This window comes from Diadema setosum, chromosome 9, assembly GCF_964275005.1.
Source record: "Diadema setosum chromosome 9, eeDiaSeto1, whole genome shotgun sequence".
In the NCBI taxonomy this organism is placed as follows: Eukaryota; Metazoa; Echinodermata; class Echinoidea; order Diadematoida; family Diadematidae; genus Diadema; species Diadema setosum.
In genome coordinates this window covers 37,765,583-37,788,787 of record NC_092693.1, presented here as the reverse complement: position 1 = coordinate 37,788,787, position 23,205 = coordinate 37,765,583, and the positions used below count along the sequence as shown (strand labels likewise).

The 23,205-nt window shown below is 37.9% G+C and overlaps 1 protein-coding gene across 1 annotated transcript in view; it reads left to right on the top strand.

Annotated features, from left to right (window-relative positions):
• LOC140233370 (5-oxoprolinase-like) overlaps positions 1–14,793 on the top strand; it is a 42,610-nt gene extending 27,817 nt beyond the window's left edge. The window contains exons 16-29 of the mRNA XM_072313476.1: positions 588–764; positions 2,285–2,422; positions 3,449–3,559; positions 4,182–4,283; positions 5,079–5,253; positions 6,346–6,455; positions 6,982–7,203; positions 7,648–7,782; positions 8,703–8,852; positions 10,029–10,103; positions 10,941–11,023; positions 11,196–11,356; positions 12,814–12,911; positions 13,409–14,793. Of these exons, the coding sequence (XP_072169577.1) occupies positions 588–764; positions 2,285–2,422; positions 3,449–3,559; positions 4,182–4,283; positions 5,079–5,253; positions 6,346–6,455; positions 6,982–7,203; positions 7,648–7,782; positions 8,703–8,852; positions 10,029–10,103; positions 10,941–11,023; positions 11,196–11,356; positions 12,814–12,911; positions 13,409–13,594 (1,923 nt within the window). The 3' untranslated portion in view covers positions 13,595–14,793. The remainder of the gene's footprint in view (positions 1–587; positions 765–2,284; positions 2,423–3,448; positions 3,560–4,181; positions 4,284–5,078; positions 5,254–6,345; positions 6,456–6,981; positions 7,204–7,647; positions 7,783–8,702; positions 8,853–10,028; positions 10,104–10,940; positions 11,024–11,195; positions 11,357–12,813; positions 12,912–13,408) is intronic.
• The last annotated feature ends 8,412 nt before the right edge of the window (positions 14,794–23,205 follow it).

The window sequence follows — 23,205 nt, the reverse complement described above, 5'->3', positions numbered from 1 at the left end:
CATGGTAATGATAATATAATCATTTGATTTATCATTTGAATACATCATTATTTTATTTAATTCAATCATTCAAATTCTCATTATAGTGACAATATAAACATTAAATTTTTCTCTATATATGTGAAGAATAGGTATTAAAGTTTAGTTATAGATCAGTATGAATGATTACCACTCTAGCTCAATCAACCAAGTGTATATGAAGCAAAAAAAAGATTGTATGCATGTATATGAAATATTCATGATAATTCACATGTAGTGAGACCTTGGGTCTGCAAAGAATATCTACATTGTTAGCAGAATCTAGTGCTTGAGACAAACCTCTCAGCCATTTTGAATTTGGAGGAAAGAATCTCAATTTTGACCATTTCCAGCTCTTGTTTCAAGAGGAGTTTCCTATTTTTCTTGGTTATTTTACAATACGCTCCTATGAGAACTGCTCTTCCTTTCCTAATGTTGAGCCAAATCATCCCTATTTTTCAGTCAGAAAGCATTGGAGGTCTATTGAGAAAGTCCTCAAACCAAATTATTTGTGCTTCTCAGCAAAGGTTTTTCCATTAAGATTTAATACTGCTTCCTACATGACACAGGTGGTTAAATGTTACTTTGAGGAGGGTCATTTAGACACCACCATCTATTGTCTGGAGGAGCTGTCATGTGACCACACCATCCTCGGACCGGCCATCTTGATCGAGAAGAACAGTACCATTCTGGTGGAGCCAAACTGTGTAGCATCCATCACTGACAGTGGCGACGTCAAAATCCAGGTGAGTGTCCTCTGAGTTATCATTCCTCGTGTTTCTCCAAGACTATTTAATTTCGCCTGCATTGGTTTTAAGCAGCGCAAAAACTGTTGCAAATTATTTTTTAATGCCCCTTGTGTTTAACTGGTACTCACAGTCACTGCGGGGAAACAAGAATACGCTGATACACGTATGTATTCAAGAGTCATTCATACTTCTCCAACCAATGAGCAAAACAGCCAGAACACTTGCCTAAGACTTGCCCATCATAGCAACTACTGACATGTGCCAACTGCACTCTAACTATTGGAATAAATATTGTCAGAACAGGTAAATAGAATATTACAGTGTAGCAAGCTACATTGTTGTTCAGTTAAGTTGGTGGCTTGAACAGAAATGATGTCAAGTGCCTAATGTGTAATATAATGATAATAGTAATAATATATAACTTGTATTGCACCAATTCCACTCTGTAGAGTTCTCAAAGCGCATAAATGCAGAGCAATATTAAGATGAAAACAGAATAGTTTTTACATGTTTTTTGAAGGAGTCACACGTCATAAACACTTTGATGTCATCAGGAAGGCTATTCCAGAGTTTGGGGAAGGCATAAGTAAATGATCTTTCCCCCATGATTTAGTGAGTGTAGGGACAACAAGAGAACCAGAAGCAGGTTATCACAACTATCATGTGGAGGTACACTGTATTACTTTAAATTAGAAAGATACTGTAACCTGGGGCAGAACCATGAAAACAATAAAAAGCGAGCAACAAAGTTTTAAAAACAATGCAATGATTGTATGTACTAGTAGGATCTTGGTTCTGCAGTGCACATGGTGGTTACAATGTGCATATACATGCTGGAGGGTTGTGTTGCATGTTGTTTTGGGACACTAGAAGGAAATGCATCCAGTTTCTGTGAGCAATGCTGAATACAGCAAAGGAACGACCCTATATGAACACTGTTTTCAGTCACTTGGTTGTGGAGTGCTGGTACATGGTGTGAAGCATGATATTTGATTGATCTATTCTATTATTTGATATCAGATACATTTTGAGCTGAGAGATAAATTTGTATGGCAGACATTTCCTGTGAATCAATTTCAGTGAAGCTGAATTCATGACATTGAGACATTGCTGTGCACTATAAGGTATGGTGAATTATGTGTTTTCTAAACCAATGTGAATATTCCTCAAATAATACACACACACACACACATTTTAATAGTCATTGCTGTGCACTGTAAGGCATGCTGGAGGGTTGTGTTGCATGTTGTTTTGGGACACTAGAAGGAAATGCATCCAGTTTCTGTGAGCAATGCTGAATACAGCAAAGGAACATTGTGTGTGTGTGTGTGTTCCACGCTAACATACTGTGTAAATACACTTACACACAGACATGGAGTCACTGCTTTGCACTCTGCTGAGGCACAGTGCATTGTGTGTTTCACACCAATGTAAATACACTTACACAATGTGCTCCATCACCGCAACATGCTCAACACTGTGCATTGTTTGCCTGTTATGTTTCTCATTGCCTCTAGGTTGGCAGTGGGAGTTCCAAGGTGATCGGCACGGAGCTTGACACCATCCAGCTCTCCATCTTCTCCCATCGCTTCATGAGCACTGCCGAGCAGATGGGGCGTGTCCTCCAGAGGACCTCCATCTCCACCAACATCAAGGTATCATTATGCCTTTTGTTGTTATCATTGTCATCACCATCTTCATCCCAGTAATAATGATGATGGTGATAATGGTGATAATGATTGTGATGGTGATGGTGATGATGATGATGATGATGGTGGTGGTGGTGGTGGTGGTGACTATGATGATGACGATAATGATGGTGGTGATGATGATGATGATGATGATGGTGGTGGTGGTGGTGGTGGTGACTATGATGATGATGATAATGATGGTGGTGATGATGATGATGATGATGATGATGGTTGTGATGATGGTGATGGTGATGGTGATGGTGATGGTGGTGGTGGTGGTGATGATGATGGTGATGATGATAATGATGATGGTGATATGGTGATGGTGGTGATGACGATGAGTAGGATGATGCGACGATGATGATGGTGGTGATGATTATGGAGGTGACGATAATGATGGTGATGATAGTGGTGATGATGATGACAAATGATAACAATATAAGAGGTGATTATGAAAGTTATGATGGGAATTAGAATTTAATGAGAATAATAACCACCGTAAAACTAACAGAGAACAGAGTGATAATGTAAAGCTAATTTTTCTGGGCTAGCTTTATTTATGGAGGTTCCACAGTGGTCCTAGGCACTTGATTTCAAGCACCTCTCTTTTATGAATTTTATGCGAAATGAACGTGTGTAGATAATGATGATGGTACAGTAAAAGACTACAAATGATACATAGCATGATCATTGTTTGTGCACAGTGATAGTGCAGAGCTGCCAACTAGTATGTTTAATGATATACTCATGTTTTTTTCTAATCAAAATGTAAGAAAATATATTTTTTAGGTATAATGTTTTGTCTTTCATTCACCACGTCTTATATATGTGTGCTCTTTCCACCACAATATGTAAACAAGAATGATGACCTTAATTATTCCACCTTACCCTCACCCTTAAAGGGACAAAATAGCATGAGGGTTAATTAGGCATATATCCCACAAAATGTATTTGTAATATAGCTATAAATTGTTCCCTTGTCTTCTGTAGGAGCGACTTGACTTCTCCTGTGCCATGTTTGGTCATGATGGGGGACTAGTAGCCAACGCTCCCCACATCCCAGTCCACCTCGGCGCCATGCAAGAGACCGTGCAATACCAGGTATGAACTCTTTGCTTAACCCTTTCTATGTCTGGGACTTTGGACAATATGTACAGTGCTATAGGGTTTTCTGCGCCAATCAGCACTCAAAGCACACAGATGGTTGACTACTAATCTTTGCAAGGAAATCTTCTTTTTTAGCCTCTTCATGCTACAGAAAGCACACATGAAGTGACTCTCAATAAATTTGTATCTCAATTTGTCAGGTGCATTGCCGGTAGTTTCTATGAGCCTGTGAGAAGAGTGCCTCAAGTAAAGTAGAAAGCAAGGAAACCTGTTTTTATCAATTTAAAAGTTGCATAAGTTGTTCATTTTCAAAGTCTTTATGTAGTGGTAAGAGAATTTGTTCCCCTTTTTGTTAGGATGGGGTTTACACCAGTGTTGGTTCATCTAATGATCATTTCTTATTTAGACCCATATTTGCTTGGGCAATAAGAAACAACAATTGAATATGATATATTTGTCTTGTGTGGATATGGAACCCTACAAAACAAACAGGAAAAAAAAAAGTGAACCTAAAATCTCCTATAAACAAGAAATTTGCCAAGAAAGTTGTCTGGCTGCCCACTTGTATTAAACATCATGCTATAAAATAGTTCATATTTTCAAATCTGTCTACCAGATGCGTGAACTTGGTGACGACTTGAGAGAAGGTGATGTCATTCTCACCAATCATCCCGTTGCCGGGGGCAGCCATCTTCCAGATCTGACCGTCATCACTCCTGTAAGTAAAATCTAGAATGGTCATCTCTTTGCCTGTTACACTGGTATAGTTTGTTGCATTTCCTCATTCCTTGGAAGAACACCAGTAACTGTATTTGAGTTAAGCAAGTTTTACTATGTAAAAATAAGTATCAAATGAAGCTGTGTTACTTAATTTTAATTCTTTTCAGCTGTGGAACTCTACCCTGGAAAGAAAAATATCAACAAGCTTTTAAGATGTATTTACTCTTTTGTTTATTTCTATTGTTGCACCATTGACAGTTGAATTTTATTTAAAATAGATGATTAGAATTACATTATTTGATAGGCTTTGATATATTTTCACAAAAGGTTGAACAAACATGATTTTTTGAAGACGTTTTGTTTGCTAAGTAAACATCTGTTTCTAGATTTTTGGTACGATGTGGCACAAGTGTGTGTATCAGTTACTTCTTTTGGCAAATAGAGTTGCTTTATCTATTTATTATTCTGTAGGACATTGCATTTTTTTTTCTTTTGGCAGTAACTACTTCTTTCCTAGTCCCACACCATTACATTTGTTGAGTTTGTTTTCCTGTATTTCCTCTCTACAGTGTTAATAGTCAGGTTTTGGCAGTTACATATTGAGTCATTTATTCTGTCTAGTAATCAGGAGATTGTTTGAGTCCAACCCGAGTATGCACGCCCATGATTTGTTTTACCATGGCTGCTACCAAAACACAGAATAATTGGTGCTTATGTGTGTTAATGAAGGGCAGTTTGTCAGTCAGTTGCAATTGAGTCGTTCATTTGAGATATCACCTCTCTGTACCTGTAGGTCTTTTACCCGGGCGAGCCCAAACCAGTCTTCTATGTAGCCAGCCGTGGCCACCATGCTGACATAGGAGGCACACACCCAGGCTCCATGCCGCCTCACTCCAAGTCAATCTATGAGGAGGGCGCTATTTTCATGTCTTTCAAGCTGGTCAAAGAGGGCGTCTTCCAGGAAGAAGGTTTGTTTGGATTCAGTTCCTGGAATCCTCCAGTATTTCCCAATTCCAAGAATTTACTGTGAGTTGACAAATTTCACAGAATATTGTCCAGTTGATGGTGTATATAACTGAAATTTTTTTGAAGAAAATTTCAAAGAATGTCAAGTAAATTGAGAAAACCGTAACTTAATCAACGGAAAAGTATTGTGCATGCAGTGTGTATTTTGGTGAAATGCCCATTACATGACAATTGTTATATGTAATAAAACTGACCTCTGTTTGTTTTCTCGTGTAGTTGCTTTCACATTTTTTGGACACTGTAGAAAACAGAGACACAAATTGCCTTTCAGATCAGAGCAAGGGAAATTTTGCTCGTTTTTCGTTAATATGGCCAATATTACAGGACATATAGGCCTTACCACTTCGAATTTGCACTCATATCTCATCCGTATCTTTTTTTCCTATCAGAGATTACCCATGACAACAAATTTGCTTGCCAGAGGTCCTCCTAATCGAGAAACAAGTAATGTATGGAAAATCCACTCCAGTGGGTTTAGACGAGCTACCTTTAAAGGGATCGTATAGTTTTGGTTGAGACCTAATTTCGGGTTTCTAACATTTTTTGGTGAGATAATTAGAAACCGCTTATGAAATATGGAAGAGCATGTAATTCCATGAGGAATTCAATGTTTATTTGATGAAAATTGGTTTTGAAATGGCTGAGATATTCAAAACAGAGCGATTCTAATAAGTGTGGGACCCACACTTTATTACGATCGCTTTGTTTTACTTTGTTTTTGGATGTTTCAGTCATTCCAAACCTGATTTTCATCAAATAAACTTTGAATTCCTCTTAAAATGGTAGCCTATGCTCTGTACTATTTCATAAGTGTTTTCTTGGTATCTCGCAAAAAGTTGAAAGTCCAATTCTTGTCTCCACCAATACTGTACCATCCCTTTAATCACATGAAACAGGTTAGAGAATAGTTTACTACTTAGAATGTTAGGATGAGACAAGCACATATTTGAATACACTGTGAAATATAAGAAAACATCATTAAAGTTGCATATTGATTTTTCAACCACCTCCCCCTAAATCCCCCGCCCCTCTAGCTGTGACGGCCGAGCTGAAGAAGCCAGCCCAATACCCGGGATGCAGTGGCACCAGAAATCTCCATGACAACCTGAGTGATCTCCAGGCTCAGGTTGCAGCCAATCAAAAGGTAGCTTCAATGTACAAGCATTGCTGTTATTCGTTTCTCTCATTCCTTTCCTAGTTTGCAAAGTTGTAGTGGCCACTTGAAAGGTCATTTGCCAAACTATTCTGTCATTTTGAGTTTTTTCCTGCAGTTGCTTAACTGTAATGCAGATGCAAGAATGTCAAGCTTATTTGAAAGTTCTCATTCAATTCAATTCATTCTATGAAATTGACTTCTCCACTTTTTTTTTTTTTTTTGCAGGAGGCATTTGCTTCTAGGATTTTATTTGCACACCCTAGAGTAATTTTTCAACGCAGTTGTGATATTCCTATCCTGAAATAGTTTGCAAGGTTTATTTCAAGAGTCATTTCCCATCCTTTAGAGATTCTTTGCACTTTTTCATTGTCACAGATTGTCATTTTGTTAGACCATTCATAAATAGCATGTACCTTTTTCCTGTAGCAGCTGAAATCTCTTAATTTATGTTGACCTTATGTCCAGTGTAAAAGTTTGTTAACCCCAACACTTCCATCCTGTCATGTTTGTCCAGGGGATTTACCTCATCAAGGAGCTCATTGACCAGTACTCGCTGCCCGTGGTCCAAGCCTACATGCAGCACATTCAGGCCAATGCTGAGGTGGCGGTCAGGGACATGATGAAGGAGATTGGACAGAAGACTCTGGCCAGCACGGGTCACACTACACTGACCGCTAAGGATTTCCTGGACGATGGCTCTGAGCTGGCGCTCAAGATCAACATTGACGAAGAGAAGGTGAACAGTCACACAATATGCAAACTGGCATATGCTTTGATTTTTATATTTACATGAGAGATAAACGTTTTATGTACGCATTTGATTACTATAATTCTTTGTTTTCCTCCTTTCGTGGCCCGTTTTGTAAAGCTGTGTTTATTTGTTGTAAGTGGCAACTATTGTAGGTACCATGGAAAGAACTTTGATGCTTAGAGCTGATTGAATGTTCCCTGACTGCTGCCGTGGTAACTGATTATTACTTATTGTAACCAATTATAAAAAACTGCAATTACTGCAACACAATAATTGTGAAATTACATGTATTTAAAGTACATATAAGACAAAAAAAGTCTACATATTCTCCACAATGCAGGGGATGAATTATAAAGAAAAATGGTTTATATTCATGACATATTTTGATCCTTAAACCTTACCTCCCCCCTCCCCCTCCCCCTCTTTCAGGGTTCAGCAGTGTTTGATTTCAGCGGAACCAGTCCAGAGGTGTATGGTAATATGAACGCCCCAGCAGCAGTGACAATGTCAGCAATCATCTACTGCTTGCGCTGCATGGTTGGCCACGATATCCCTCTCAACCAGGTATGTAGACACCTCACCAATGCACTCTGCAAGCAGCCAGGGATAATATAGAGCTGCAATAAGTCTCCCCACTCCTACAGAGTGCTCCTGAAAACAGAAGCCACAATTTTTTTGTTTGCAAATGAAGAAAAAAATCTTAAGTGCTTCTAAATAGTTCATAAATGTGAGTTACGGATAGAAACGATCAATGTAAAAGTGTCAATCACTATAATCAATGTTAAATATACAAAATATGGATAACAGTTTTACTAAAATTGTTTTGAGAGTGAACTGTCTACAGTTACGGTTTGAGAAAATTGCTTTTGTCAAAGCTTATATGTATTCATTTGCAGAGCTGCATTATCTCCCTGGTCCTAAAGGAGGCACCTCGAGGGAAAAGAAAAATTGATATCTCTTTATATCCTGATGAAAAGCGAGCTTTAGATCTTCAACACTAATGTTTACAATGTGGCTGATAGGCAAAAATTATGTTTTGCACATGCACAAACAGCTGTTTCTTTGTCCAGCCCTGGAGGAGGCCTGTCATAGACATTAGTGCCGCAGATGTGAAGCTTGCTATTACAAAGAGAACATAAAAGCCTCCCTGATCAGTTGTAATTACATCAATAGTTGCAGCATAATTACATTTATTTCTGTAAACAGTGCACTCCCATTATAATATACACGATTACTGGAAATTCTTGTTAAAATGAAGTAAAAATTCAGGTTCCAAAATTACCATCTTTACATCATTATATACTTAACTTATACTTAACTGGCATATAATGAAATTATGATAAAACAAAAGAAAACTGCCGGTTCTAAGGACTTCATTATAATGTGAGTGCAGTGTACAATCATTGATGAATCACCTTGATGAAACAGGCCTTAAATGAGATTTTGAAAGCCAGTACGCGAGTGCATCTTTAATCTCTTGACAGGGTTGCTTGAAACCGATCCGAGCCATCATTCCTAAGGGAACCCTCCTAAATCCCTACCCAAATGCCGCAGTGATCGGGGGCAACGTGGAGACCTCGCAGCGAATTGTCGATGTCATTCTCAAAGCCTTCCAAGTGTGTGCAGCATCTCAGGTATGGAGCTCATTTTGTTAGTACCACATGTGGCAAGAGATAGAACATTACTGTAACAGTGGAAATTTTTGAGATGTGGAAATGTTTGCATATTTCAGAGGACATGAAACCTGCATGGAAATAAGAACAATTAATTTTTTGTTTAATGTGATATGAAATATTGCTTCTATTTTTACTCTGCGTATTTAAAAACATACACATTTTTTCTGGCCTGGCAGAGCATTAACTATATACTCTACCTGTGTGAGAAAATATCCATGTTTACAGTTTTTTGGGGTGTACCTCCATGGTTTTGATAACAAACCCTAGGAATGAGACATGATTCTGTTTCTTTTTTTTTTTTTCTTTTTTTTTTGGGGGGGGGGGTGGGGAAGGAGAGGGTTGGGGAGAGTTATATTTACAGATATGTGTACGCAAGGTAACTTTGGAATTGTTTAACCCACAAGGCCAAGCCAAGTGGGCATAGACTAGATTCCATAGTGACACTTTTCACACTATTCATTCATTCATTCATTCATTCATTCATTCATTCATTCATTCATTCATTCATTCATGCTTTCATTCATTCATTCATTCATTCATTCATTCATTCATTCATGCTTTCATTCATTCATTTTTTTCATCTCCAACAGAACATCTAATTACAATTTGTTTACAGAAGATATAAGTGCAAATTGTTGACATTACAAAATGTAATAAATCAAATGTATGAATATGTGATTAATGAGGAAGGTGAAAAGAAAAAAAAAATCTAAAATATTGAATGATATACCTCCTGATGTCTAATAGAATGGTGGACAAATTTGATGCCAGAAGCACATCTTTTTTAACCATACAGCTGGATGACAAATTTACTTTGTATGTTTCTTTTTGGCTTGCCATTAGTGCATACCATGCATTCTGTACTTCAAGCCATACCTCAAGTAATTACTGGATGCACGGTAAATATACTGGATGTATGTTTAGCTAGCCAATAGGCATCTTTTACTGGGTGTCCTAACACTTACTAAGTGCACATACTCTTGCTACAAGTGCATATTAATATGTTTACAGTGGCTATCAGTGAGCCAATGTGCCCCTCGTAAAAATCAACACACAGCTTTTGACCAAGAGATTGCATACAGTTGTAGTTCTCTTGATCCATTCTACAATTCTGTTTTGTCTATATCTCCGCAGGGCTGCATGAATAACTTCACCTTTGGAGATGACGACGTTGGTTACTATGAGACGATAGCAGGCGGAGCTGGAGCTGTGAGTCTCTACATTGTTTCAGATCCCTAGAAACCATCAACAATGTTAAAAACTAGACTTCATTTTGAAAAGGATAAGGGCAAACACATATGATTCAAATTCCTTGTAGGTTTTTAAAAGATTTGAAAAAAAAAAACTACAAAATTCGTGCTTGTTTCAGTGGACTTTTTACTGTTAAATTTCTTATTTTTTCCTCTAGAAGAACATTCCATAACTTTATATTATTGACAATGAGAATGTCAGATCAGTTGTTGGAAGCTTGAGCAGTCTTGCCTCACAAAAAGAGAGATACTCTGTGATGTTAATCATTACAAGTTAAAGAGCAATGTGGCATTGAGAGAAGTGTGTGATAAAATGGCTTATATTTACAGTTTTTTAATTTTCTTATTTCCCTGCATTCATTTGTGTTTGTAATCCTGTACCATGCGTCGTATGTGTATCTGCATTCCTGAACACTCAAAATATTGACTTTTGCAGGAAAACGTGCCAGATGATTGCGGCTTCACAAGCTGTGTACCTCATGAAATTCACTTAAAACGGCTCAATTTGATCTATGGTTGTACATTGAAGGGATGGTCCATATAGTGTGAACGCAAAGCTGTGGATGAAAGGATAATGGTCAAGAGTCAAGTTTTACATGTCTGGCGAACCTTCCAGGCCCTCAATGGCTGGTCATGTCCACACACAACAGTTGTTACAAATCAAGATGATTACATGGGGGTGTGAAGTGATCAAATCAGTTGTCTGTAGTTGTTATCCTTACTTGCTTTCGCAATGCTGTCATCTTCAAGATGCTGATCATTTTTTTGTCATTGCTCGTGTTTGACATCACAACAGGGTCCCACATGGCATGGCAGGAGTGGAGTACACAGTCACATGACCAACACCCGCATCACTGACCCTGAACTCTTTGAAAGGAGGTATGTCCTTCTTCCAAACCATTCAAAAGTCAGCCCGTAATTACCTCGAAATGTCTACCCTATGAAACCCATATAAAGAGTAAATATCCATGAGTATCTTTCGTCTTGTATGCTGTGAAGTATCTGTCCTGTATGTTCAGGTAAATATTGAGACATTTTTTGGTCTGTTCAGGTACCCAGTGATCCTGAAACAGTTTCAGCTCAATGAGGGCACCGGAGGAGAGGGGCGTTACCGGGGAGGAGACGGGGTCATCAGAGAGATCATCTTCAGGCGGCCTCTGACCATCTCTCTGCTCATGGAGCGCAGAGCTTTCAGACCGTACGGAATGAAAGGTGACCAAGAACACACGCTGTATGATTTTGACAGAGATGACGATGATTTTTTGTGTTGATAGTGGGTGATGAAGGTTATGATAATGATGGTTGATATCTTGATGAGGTTTATTCTAATGATGTTGATAATATACAAATATTGACTGCTACAGAGGGAGATAATAAAACTATTTGCACCGAGGTGATTTCTCAACAGTGCTATGTCCCGAGACGAAGTCGAGGGACATGGCACTGTTGAGAAATCACCGAGGGCAAATAGTTTTACCATGGCCCGAAAGAAAGCAGTCGATATTTGTTTTATATCCCTCTCGAGCATTTACTAGAGTGATGACAAGGTTCCCTTTTGGAAATTTGCAGGCTTAACGTTAAATCTAGGCTGTGGCAGTGTAGCAGCAGTGCGTGCAGCGCGTAGCAAACAACACCGCTGCGCTGTATGTATAAGCCACCGTGTATTAAACTGTTGTTGATTCCTACGCACGAGCTACACTACAGCGTGCAGAACTCTGAAATTTTGAGGAGGTCCAGAACTAGAAGTAGGCCTAAAGCGCCTTCGTTACCCAGATCATCTTCAAAATCGGTTTGAGTTTATTCCCAAACCGTGCCTGATATGTTGTACTTTCTGCTGCCATTTACGAAATTCCTCCATTACTTGAAGCTGTCACTTTGTCAATTGAGCTGAACTGCATTGATTACACTACACACACTCGCCATCGCACCAGATTTCTGTAATGCCGTCGGCACCGCGCTAGCTAGCTAGCTAGCCACTATCGCTGCTGTAGTATCGCTACTACGCGCACTGCGTACATTCTAATGTGAGAAATTTATATATCGATCACACGATCACGATTGCATGCAGATAGTGGATTCCCAAAAGTACTATATCACACTAGCTAGTAAGTCATTGCACCACATTCAGCTGCTCATAGCTAGCTAGTAAAACTACACCATTTTCGTGCTTTGTATAATCATATGGCAAGAAACTTTACATGAGGGATATAGCAGCTTTTATGATGATAATGATGATGATAATGATGATGATGACAATATGATGAAGAGGATGACAATGATAATGATTATGGTTATGGTGATAAAAGATAATTATCAGTATTTGATATAGATATCAGTGATGTTGTTGGTAGAGATGAATTTGATAACGATTGTTTTGAAGAGGAATACTGATCTAAGGACGATGATGATCATGCCAGTTGTCAAGGCGGTTTATGTGATTAGGGTAACTTAGTGCTGATGATTATTGTAGTGGTAAATCGAGTTTCAGTTCTATGATGATTAGAAACACCTGTCAGCCAAGTTTGACATGGATTATGATGCAGGTTTGATTTTGTTCCCTGAGCGAGTTGCTATTAAAAGTCTCACAATAGATTGCACTGCTTTGCACAGATATGAACCTTCTAATCAGAGTGTGTTTTATTGTTGAATTTATGTCATCGCTCCATTAGGTGGATGTGAAGGGAAGCCCGGAAAAAACTTTTTCACCTTTGCCAATGGACACACCATCAACTTGGGCGGGAAGAACTCCATCAAGGTCAACGCAGGGGTCAGTCTACGTACCTTGTTGCCCATAGAGGGTGCCTTGTTGATGTTCTTTGTTACAACAGAATATTGCTTCATTTGTCAATGATCCAACATCATTGAATAAAAGGGCAGATCATGTGCCTTTTTTGGTTGCAAATTTTATATTCAAATGTGTGCTGATTTACCAATAAATAAAGCATGTGTGGACTGATGTCTTGTACATCATCTTTAAGTTCTGAATTTAGACATGCATGTACATTGTGTAGCGCAAGGGTATTGCAGTATATGCTGACTCTTTCATGTTTCCTGTTATGGTTCAGATATGCCTACTGGTTTTAAAAATTTTCCCTTACATGACGTAGCTGTGCATCACAGCATACTGTGCTTTCTTTCTTTTTGCTATCTTAAACTGTAAAGTAGTTTCAGAAAATCATATGTATTTCCCGCTATCTGAATTTGTTTGTTGACTGGAAAATCACACAATTTTTTTTTTCTGTTGTGTCTCCATTCTTCTCATAGGATGTCCTGAAGATCTGCACGCCAGGAGGGGGAGGATACGGACCACCAAACGGAAATCACCGTGGCGATGACGAGGAGTCCGGGCGACCTCACAAACGATCTCGCCAAGAAGGTGGTGGTGGCAACCAACAGTTTCTGGAAAGAGGCAGTGTGTATGCTTACAGACTAGCTCAGGAGCAGGTATAAAGCTGGAGTACGATTATCCTGTCACTGAGAGCAGCATTAGGTACAGAAACATCTCATTGAAATAAAGTTGCTTATGAAGGACGAACCACTTTTTAACAAGATGACATTGGTCCCAATTTTCCACCATTGTATATAGGTGGTCCCTTTTTTAGTATGTTTACAAAGAGGTACCGGTTATAACAAGATGAAAGTGGTGGTCTTGTGGCCTACCTATAAAGGTGTTTCCCTGCACTTGTAACATTTGCAACTTGGTATAAAGAGATTGTGTATTTGGGGGAAAAAATACATGAATTGGAGAAATTAGAAATGAACGTGTATGAAATGTAGCATTACATTGATAGAGAGATGTTCATTGCTCTTGAATCTTGATTTGGAGTAACTATGGATGGAGGTGTGTCAAATGTAACAGTACATTAATGAAAACATCACATTGATTGATTTTACAGCAGTTCCAGAGTTAGTGGTGGAACAGCACCTGCAGATGCCAATTTATTTCACTATGTAGTGAAAAAAAATTTTAAGGGGTTGCATAAACTGCATGTTTTGTGTATCATAACTTATATGTAATAAATTTCTGGGAATGCACTTTTATAGCTTCAAGACAATCTGATGAATACACAAATGGCTTCACTGAAGATGATTGACTTGTGTGGCAGCTTGTTCCTTGAATCAATTTCTAATGTAGTGTTCTAATGAAATATACTAAGCATGGCCCAAGTGAACAATGTATTTACAAGTATTCCACCTACTTAAGTCTATGCAAGGGAAAAAAAAATTACAAAAATACTTGTTTTACATGTTGTCATTTTGATAATATGCAGAGTATTGGTAAAGTGTTGACCACATCACAGTACATCTGCAAAGATGGTGAATGTAATGGGTAAGTTCTTCAAGGAGGGGGGAAAATAGGCTTACTCTAATTGTCAGGGATAAGAAGACATTTTTGGAGCATTGGCTTGATTCTTTAACTCTAGTGATGTGTACATTAAGCTTTGAGTAATTTGCAGACTCTATTTCACAATTTAGCAGAATCTTAATGAAATAATAATATATTTATATTTTTAAATCTTTTAAGAAGTGGACTATACCATAGAGGCTTTTTAAAAGAGGATTTTACTCTAATAACAAAGTTGCTGTGAGATGAGTGCACATCAGTGAAGATTTGTCTGAAATTTGATATGTACAACAGAAGTATCACCATGTGATTGTCTGTGAATCTTACAATACATTAACATCTAACTGGTCAGGAAACTGTCTTTTAACTTTTTAAATAGGTGATATCTTTGAAACAGGGGGCAGTTTTTGATTCTGAAAAGAGAAAAATGAATTTAGTAGTTGAATGACGTTGGTACTTGCATGACCATACCTGGCATAGGGTACCAATGGGGTACCATGTTTTGTAACTGACAACTCAAAATGAAGTAACATAAGCCATTTGTTTCAATAAGTGTGTGAGATTAGAAAAATTGAATCCCTGCAAGATAGGCTTTTCTTTGAGAGTAAAATCCAATCTCACATAGCATGACAAAACAAATTGCGTGTTGTTATCAGCAGTATGAAGTTCCCAGTGGCAATAGTTAGCAAAAGGAATTTGATGTACATGTATGTTTACTAACACCTTGTTAATAATTGGGCTCTTAACATTTTTATAAAATCTTGGTATCAAGTGAAATAGCTTTTAGCCTGTTTATCATGGCTGATCAATGTTACGTGTGTATATATATGTTAATGATATATTTTGGGCGGTGAAGTAGGTAAAGGAGAAAGAGAGAGTGAGTGAGAGGGAAAATGGAAAGGGATGAGGAAAAGTTGTCGTAGTTTGTGAGGGTTAATTCCTTTTAATTCATGTTTTAGTATACTGCCAAATGTTAAATTGTACATTGCTCTTTCACATTGGTGCAATTTTCAGCAATATCTTCCAGCAAAGTATAATCTACCAATATAGAGATAGTTGTCTTGAATGAACTAAGGGATACAACAGCTTCAACTGGTATAAAGCTTAAATTGTATTGTCTTTTTGCTGTTTTACTCATTGTGAGAAGGTTTCTTGAAGTATTTTATTGTCACATCAAATTGAGATTCACAGAACTTTAGTGAATTCAAATGCAATGTACTCTCACAAATGGAAAATCAGAAGTTATTGTCAATAGCTTTGGTCACACTTGGCAAAACTTCTTGAGTTTAACTTTGACAACTCTTCCCAAAGTTTACTTGTCCATTCACTCGGGCAGCCAAAATTTTCAATAATTCAGCAGTAGAAGTTTTGGTCACTAGTGCACAAGCACAACAACAACAACAAAAAAGAAAGCATATATTGTCTGATGTCTATGGATTGGTACGTGAACACTGCATACATGTACATCCCAATGAGGTTGCACTTCGGAGGTACCACTGCAAAGAGGCAGTGGGTGTGGTCAAGAGACAAACTTCACAAAGTTTTGGTTGCCAGTGTTCAGACTGCACAAACTTTGAGAAGATTTGCATTTGGGAAATTTCCCCAGTTTGAGTGGGAAGTGTGGGGGGTGTTTGGGAAGTTTGTAACCTCACTTTTAGCCAGTGTGACCACAGCCATTGTTATTTAGTGTGCATTTGAGCGTTAACCACATTGCAGTCTTCAGGACCCTCTTCAGGACCTGCTCTTTACGTGATTTTTTTGACAGTTGAGCTGATGTAATCTGAGTCGGATTGGCCAGGTAGAGAAATCTAATATCTATTCTGAATGAGTATCTGTGTGTACCAATACAAGAAACATTCCTGCACTTTTGACCATGATAAATGCAGTGGTCTCATACTGATCTTAAACATTGTATAGTATAGTGTACTTCTGCTAAATGGAATGTATTGTTTAGTAACAAGTAATTGAAGTTATCTTGTCATATGTTAAAAGCAGAAATGGATGCCAGTTTTGAGCTGTTGTTTGTTTGTGACAACTCAATTTGAGGAGGGTTGATATGGATTGTGCTTGTGTTTTTGTCAAGGAATGCCACCTTTTTACTGTAATTTAATGCGCATTTTAATTTTGACAAACAAAAGATGAAATGATGAAATATACATCATTTTGTGACAGAGCACAATGAAGGGGCACATCATTGCTTTCAGTTTGATCGGTAATAGAGCAACATGAATGGAACAGAAACCAGCAGTGTGATAAAGCATTTTTCAAGCTGTATGTGTAATGCAATGTAATGGTCATATTGATTCCATTATATGTAAGAGACAAACTGTCAGTCGTTAAGTATTATGGCCATACCTGTACAGGTGACGAAAATGAAATGCTTCTATCGGAATGTGCATTCACTTGCCATTCCACGCCACATTCTTTTCAAAGCAAATTCTGTCCTTGTTAGCAGCACTGTCCTCATAAGAGATTACATGGAATACCTATGGTAGTCATAATGTGCTTATATACTGTTTGTCATTATCATATGGTGTGTGTCTTTTTGGAGGAGAGGGGGAGGGTTGAATTTGTGGTCTTTAAAATATTTTTCCAGCATGCTGTTTTAATGTGAATGGTGTGTGAAACCTGAAATTTCAGTGTGTGAAAGTCTGAGTGAGTGACATTTGTCATGATGTGAGATGTGAGTGGTTGATTTTTAAAATACCATTTTGGGGGAGTATGTTGATAATTCTTGATAAGATCATAGTTTATCTTTGGTATAAAATGGTGTAAGCTCACTACAAGAACTATGTTTGTGTAGGTACTATAATGTACTACATGCATATTAGAGAAAATAAAGTATGTGTATGCAGAGACCCCAACTCTCCCGCTTTCGACGGGAGCTCTCCCGCCGAAAGCCCATTTTTGCAAAATCTCCCGTTCTCCCGCTTGAGATTTAATTTTTCCCGCCCTGGCTCTGTGTCTCCCGCTTGAAATGATTTCTTACTTATTGTCATCGTATGTTGAACAATAAGCCTTAGATAACATTAGGGATCAAGAACCCTAGAGCTACCAGGGCCCGTAAGCGGGCCCTGGACCCCGACTGCAAGGAACTTCGCGCTTCACGCACATCAAGTTGGAGTCTCCCGTTTGCTAGGGGTTTCAGGAGGGAGAATCTCCAGATCAGAAGGTGCTTGGGGTTGGAGTCTCTGTATATGTGGAATATATGCACATGATATTATGTATAGATACATGATATAGTGCATACATACTTGCACATTGTGTCATGTACTATTATGTACATATCCACACCATATCCACATTGAATCTGTTCATTTCGAACCTGCTTGTCTCTTTATGTAGTTGAATATGATATAAATCATTGTGACCAGTTATGATGAAGACAGTCACATGACATTGTCTGTGATTCTTAACGTTTCGTCCAATGTTAAAACATTTTTTACCAATTTTCTGGATACCGTACTCTCCCGACCATGGTGAAGATTACAGATATTAATGTTTTGTCTTATGTTGTTGTCTGAGGTTTGGTTGCATCATTGTAGAGGTATTAGTTTTACAGTTAGATTGTAGTTAACTGTTACTATTCCTTTGGCATATATTGGTATATTTGTTGAATTTCTTGTCTTTGGAGGCCAAACTTTACTTGCTTTGTATAAAAACTCTTTGTTTATTTGTTTTATCATGTATGAGTCGTGTCATTCCTATTGACGATAAGTGTTCTCAATGTAGCTAAGAACTGATTGTTACATGTGGAGATAGACGGCAACAAGGGTTTCACAACACAGCCCTGTCTTTGGACAAGTATAAGGAAACAGTCAAAAGATCAGCATTATTGCTAAAGATTTATATGCCTTCATGTGTGCATTCCTGATATGTATGGTGCGTGTCTATATGTATTGGAGAACAACTCTACCTGACTTTGAAATGCCATAGCTTTAATACTCTCAGCAGTGATCATGTCAATTTTATAAGTCTTGGAGCACAACCGCTTTCTTGTGTATCTAGCAAGGAGTGTGTAGGGCAGTGGATTAAAGGTAACATTTTTGTTTGTCCATTACGCTCGAATACTAATCATGATAATCTGTTTGCTTACCTACGAGTGTCTGACATTTGTCCTAGTGCAAATAATTTTATGAAATGAGGAGAGTGAAAGTGAATTTTTTTAATAAAATGTCACTTTTTTAGCACAAGTAGGACAGCACTCTTGCCTTGAGATCTGTTCTCTCACTAGAATTTTAAAAGGCTAGCATTCGGTGTAGATTGTGTTTGAATGATGGACATGTTTTTACCATTTACTATTTCTGACATGTTAAAGGTCCTGTGGCATTACCTGTGGGAGCAGTGATTTAAAAAATGTTCAAGATATCACATTTGACGCATATGTGTAGGTCTGTTGTATCACAAAACATCCTACCATATAAAGTTTTGCAAGAAAGCCTAAAATATAAGGCAGCTTGCCTTTCAGCACACATATCAATTCTCCTTTTGGCGGTTCAGATCATATATTGTACAGTAGCTATCCAAAGTGAAACTTTCATATGCTGTAATTAATTGCTGAAGGGACGTTCTGATTGGTCAAATGTATCCCAAGCCGTGTTCAGCAAGATTTATATCAAGCAGGTTGGTAGTAGGCTTTCTTTGGTGGAGATAATTGGAGGGGGAAAAACGCAAGATTTTGTTTTGTATTTCAGCATTTGGCTCACAGAGACATCATTGTTGTTTATTTTACATTGGGTGACTGAAAACAAGGGTTTACATGGCGTATGGTATCTGTTGTTAGAACATATTTTGTGATTATCTTATTTGAGGTCTCAAGTTGTATATGATGTGGGAGGGTATTTCAACTATGGGGGTAAATAGTGCCAACAAATATGTTGAGTCCAAAGTAAACTATAAAAATGGAATTAATGTTGTATCTGTTATGTGTTCTGTTCATTTGTCTGTGTGTTGTTAAACATGGTGAAAATATGGCTCTCTGGATCTTTCAGTCATGTTTTATGGGTTTTTGTGATGACTGTTATTGCAGATGGTCTACCTATAATCATGGACCTGCTGCACATGGATATTCATCACTTTTTTAATTAATGCATGCCTCTGTCAAAGTCAAAAGTGTCACAAAAACTTTTTAAACATTCTTCCCTGCTTTGATCTCCTGATCTCCGCTGCTGGTAAGCCAGGGCAAAACACAACACAGCTTTGACAAATCTTAAATCTCCATGTGCCAAAGAGGATAATTGTCTTTAATCGAGGAAAATGCATGTGCAGTCGTGGCATGGTATATCACCATTCAGAAATTTTCATTAGGGAAATGTTTCTGAAGTTCTTTTGAAGAGAAAGCTAACTGTCAGCTTATTGATTATGATTTGCATTCTCATTTTCCACCTTTCCCGCATATAATTCCAGAGCAAAAACAGATTTAAAAAAAAACAGAAAACAGTAAGGGAAGGGGATATGTATGTCTTACTATTAGGCAAGGTCATATATGTGAGCGATTGTGAGCAAATAGGTAATTTCCAGTCCAATGACATGAAATTAGTCATGTTCTGAGGTTTTGGTGCTTCTCATCATTGACGTTTATTCGCAGGTGTTTCCGAAAAGGCTCATCAGCCATATATGAGACCAGAATTTGGGAAACAGTTCTTTTGTCAGTGATGATGAATGATTACTAGTATATGCAATCATCATTTTCAAAACATCTGTATGTACTCATTATGATGGGCATAATCAGTTGGCAGTAGTGAAGTCCATTCATTAATAGGGTCCATGCTCAAACTCATCCGTAAGAGTTGCTGTGTAAATATTGCGAAAGATAGCATGTGTGTGTATGTGTGTGTGTATGTGTGTGTGTGTGTGTGTGTGCGTGCACTAATGCATTGATGTAAATTGTTTCAAATGTCTAACTTTGTCAGTTGCAAAGTAATTGAGATCAATATGCAATACAATGTACAATGAAAAAAAAAGAGAGCAATACTCAATTTACCCCACATTATATGCATGTATGATGAAAGGTGATTGTTATGTGAAGTGCACAATGCCACTTCATTCTCAAAAAGTTAACAGTTGCACACATTTTGAAACACACACACACACACATATATATATATATATATATATATATATATATATATATATATATATATATATATATGAAGAGTTTGTTTGCAAAAACCGATAAGTCCATTTTTGAAGATTTGGAAGTGCGGTCTCTGTCATAAAGTAAAAAATAATACCTTTTAAATGATATATTGGTCACTACATATAAAGGTACATTTTTGAAGTTATGGTCAAAAGAAGCGAAAATTTTCTTATTATTCTCTTTATTTTTCTTGACCTTTAATCGCAAATATCTCCATTTGACAAATATGGACTTATCGGTTTTTGCAAACAAACTCTTCATATATACATATATATACTGTATATGCTGTTATTTTCGCGAGGGTTTTAATTTTCGCGAATTTCGCGAATTGCAGTTGGATCGCGAATTTAACAAGATGCAAAATTGTCGCCATGCGCTTTGTTAATAGAGCATTAATGTAAGCGTCGGTGTCAATTCGCGAAAACAACATCTCGCGAAAATGTGTATGACTTTGTCATTCGCAAAACTATCTGTACGCAAAAATAACAGCGTATACAGTATATACACACAGAAGTATTGGAACAAGTTCACGTGGTTGACTGCAGGTTCATCCGTATTTGTTGCAACTCTGAGTTTCATGCAACCTCCATGAGGTGCAATCATCAGGCGTGAACTTGTTCCAATACTTCCGTCTAAAGCTCTTCCTTTGAGGATATCGAGCACTCTTCATAGTAGGATACAATCACCAAGTGTGTATAATTATATATATATATATATATATATATATATATATATATATATATATATATATATATATATATATATATATGTATGTATATCTGTTATACTGTGTGTATATTTGGTAGGAATCATAAAGCACATAAATGAGGTATAATCACTGATGTAATTCTATTTGCATGCAAATCTTCACTATATTGCAATCAAATAGGTTAATACATATCGTAAAGAACGGAATCCATCTTAATAGCAGCCTACAGTGGTATGACTTTAAAGCTTGTGAGTTGTTGCACAGAAATTATCGAGAAGGAAAAAAGTGAATAGGCCTACCAAAAATGAGTTGTAAGATATTACATTAATTTGTACAGGCGGCTTTCTTTGTAGGAGGGTGTGGTGATGACATCAAATGTTGCGTCATCATCGTCTTCAAACAAACACACACATATTATGAATATAACTTTAAACTAAACATGCCAAAACTTTCTTGGGTTCAGTTAAAATTGTTGTGATGATATTACAGCTTCTTAAATTTTTCACTTGGATCATTCTGAAAGTTCATTGAACTAGCAAGCTGTATTGTAGCATGCATATTACAGGAATACAGTGCTTTATCTGTCAATCATGAAACAAGTGCGTGCCATTATCATTTTTTATTTTATTTCATGTGCTCCTTCATACTTTGTGTTCCAGCATGTGTACATTATACATGAGTGATGATTGACAGCATATCTTCAAGGCCCCACTTCCAGGTAGAAATTAAAACATTCTGATAGCTAAAACATCCTAATTCATAGTCAAATCACTGTCATGCCTATAATTCATCTCTTAATTGTTGACCCCCCCCCCCCACCCCCCCCCCCACCCATTATTTCATTTCATTTTTTTTTTTTTTTTTTTTTTGGGGGGGGGGGGTTAAAACATAATTAATGAAAAGAACAAATGGGGGTGCATACGTGCACCCCTTTAATTTTGTAAAGCCCCCCCCCCCCCCCCCCCCCATCATGGCATTCCTTGATCCACCCCAAAGGATAAATCAGGCATATTAAAGAGTTTAATGCATACTGCCACACCAATTAATCAGCGTCGGGTGTGTGGAATATGAGGCAAAAGGGAAATTCTGTCGGATAAATTTTATCTGCAGTCCTTGGGTACGTATCACTCGCATTTCTCCCGGGCCTCCCGCCTCGGCACGGAAGGAGAAAAGTGGCACTCGACACGTGGGTTGCTGACAACTGTGTTGATTTTATCTACACTATGTATGGTACATGTACCATAGGATTTTTATACGGTCCTCATCGCACGCACGTACATATGCGTGTGCGTGTACCTCCGAATGTGAATTGGACAATACTGACTGTGATTGTTCCTAGTGCGGTAAGTCTTTTCATTCTTTTACCGTTTATTGATGAGTAAATATTGTATGAAGCATACCTAAGAAAGCTTTATCTACGGAATTTCGAGAGGTTTTATTGTATATGCCTCACAATCTGCTTAGTATTCCATAGCTGACGTATTCATGTTGTCACCTGTCTACAGACCACAGCTGTCTGTGGCACTTGGCTTGCCCTTGATCAGTTGGCCCGCGGCCCGCGGTCCGGCGCTCGTCCGCTGCAACTACTAACGTTAGCACTCGCACTCTTTATTCACGAAATTCGCTGTTTTCATCAGTACGTACTGGTACAGCACGCTGCATTCATGCAGTTAGTTTACGGAGTGTTGCATCAGCCGCCTATTCGCATCTTTAAAACATAGTCATAGGGCCCAGATTGGAGTGTGTAAAAGGGTCTTCTCATATTTCACATTTTGGTCGTCCGTGTCCAACTAGCTGTGGATGGCTAGACTAGTCCAAAATAACAAATCTAGACAATAGACTACTTGACTATAACACGGCCCTAAAAG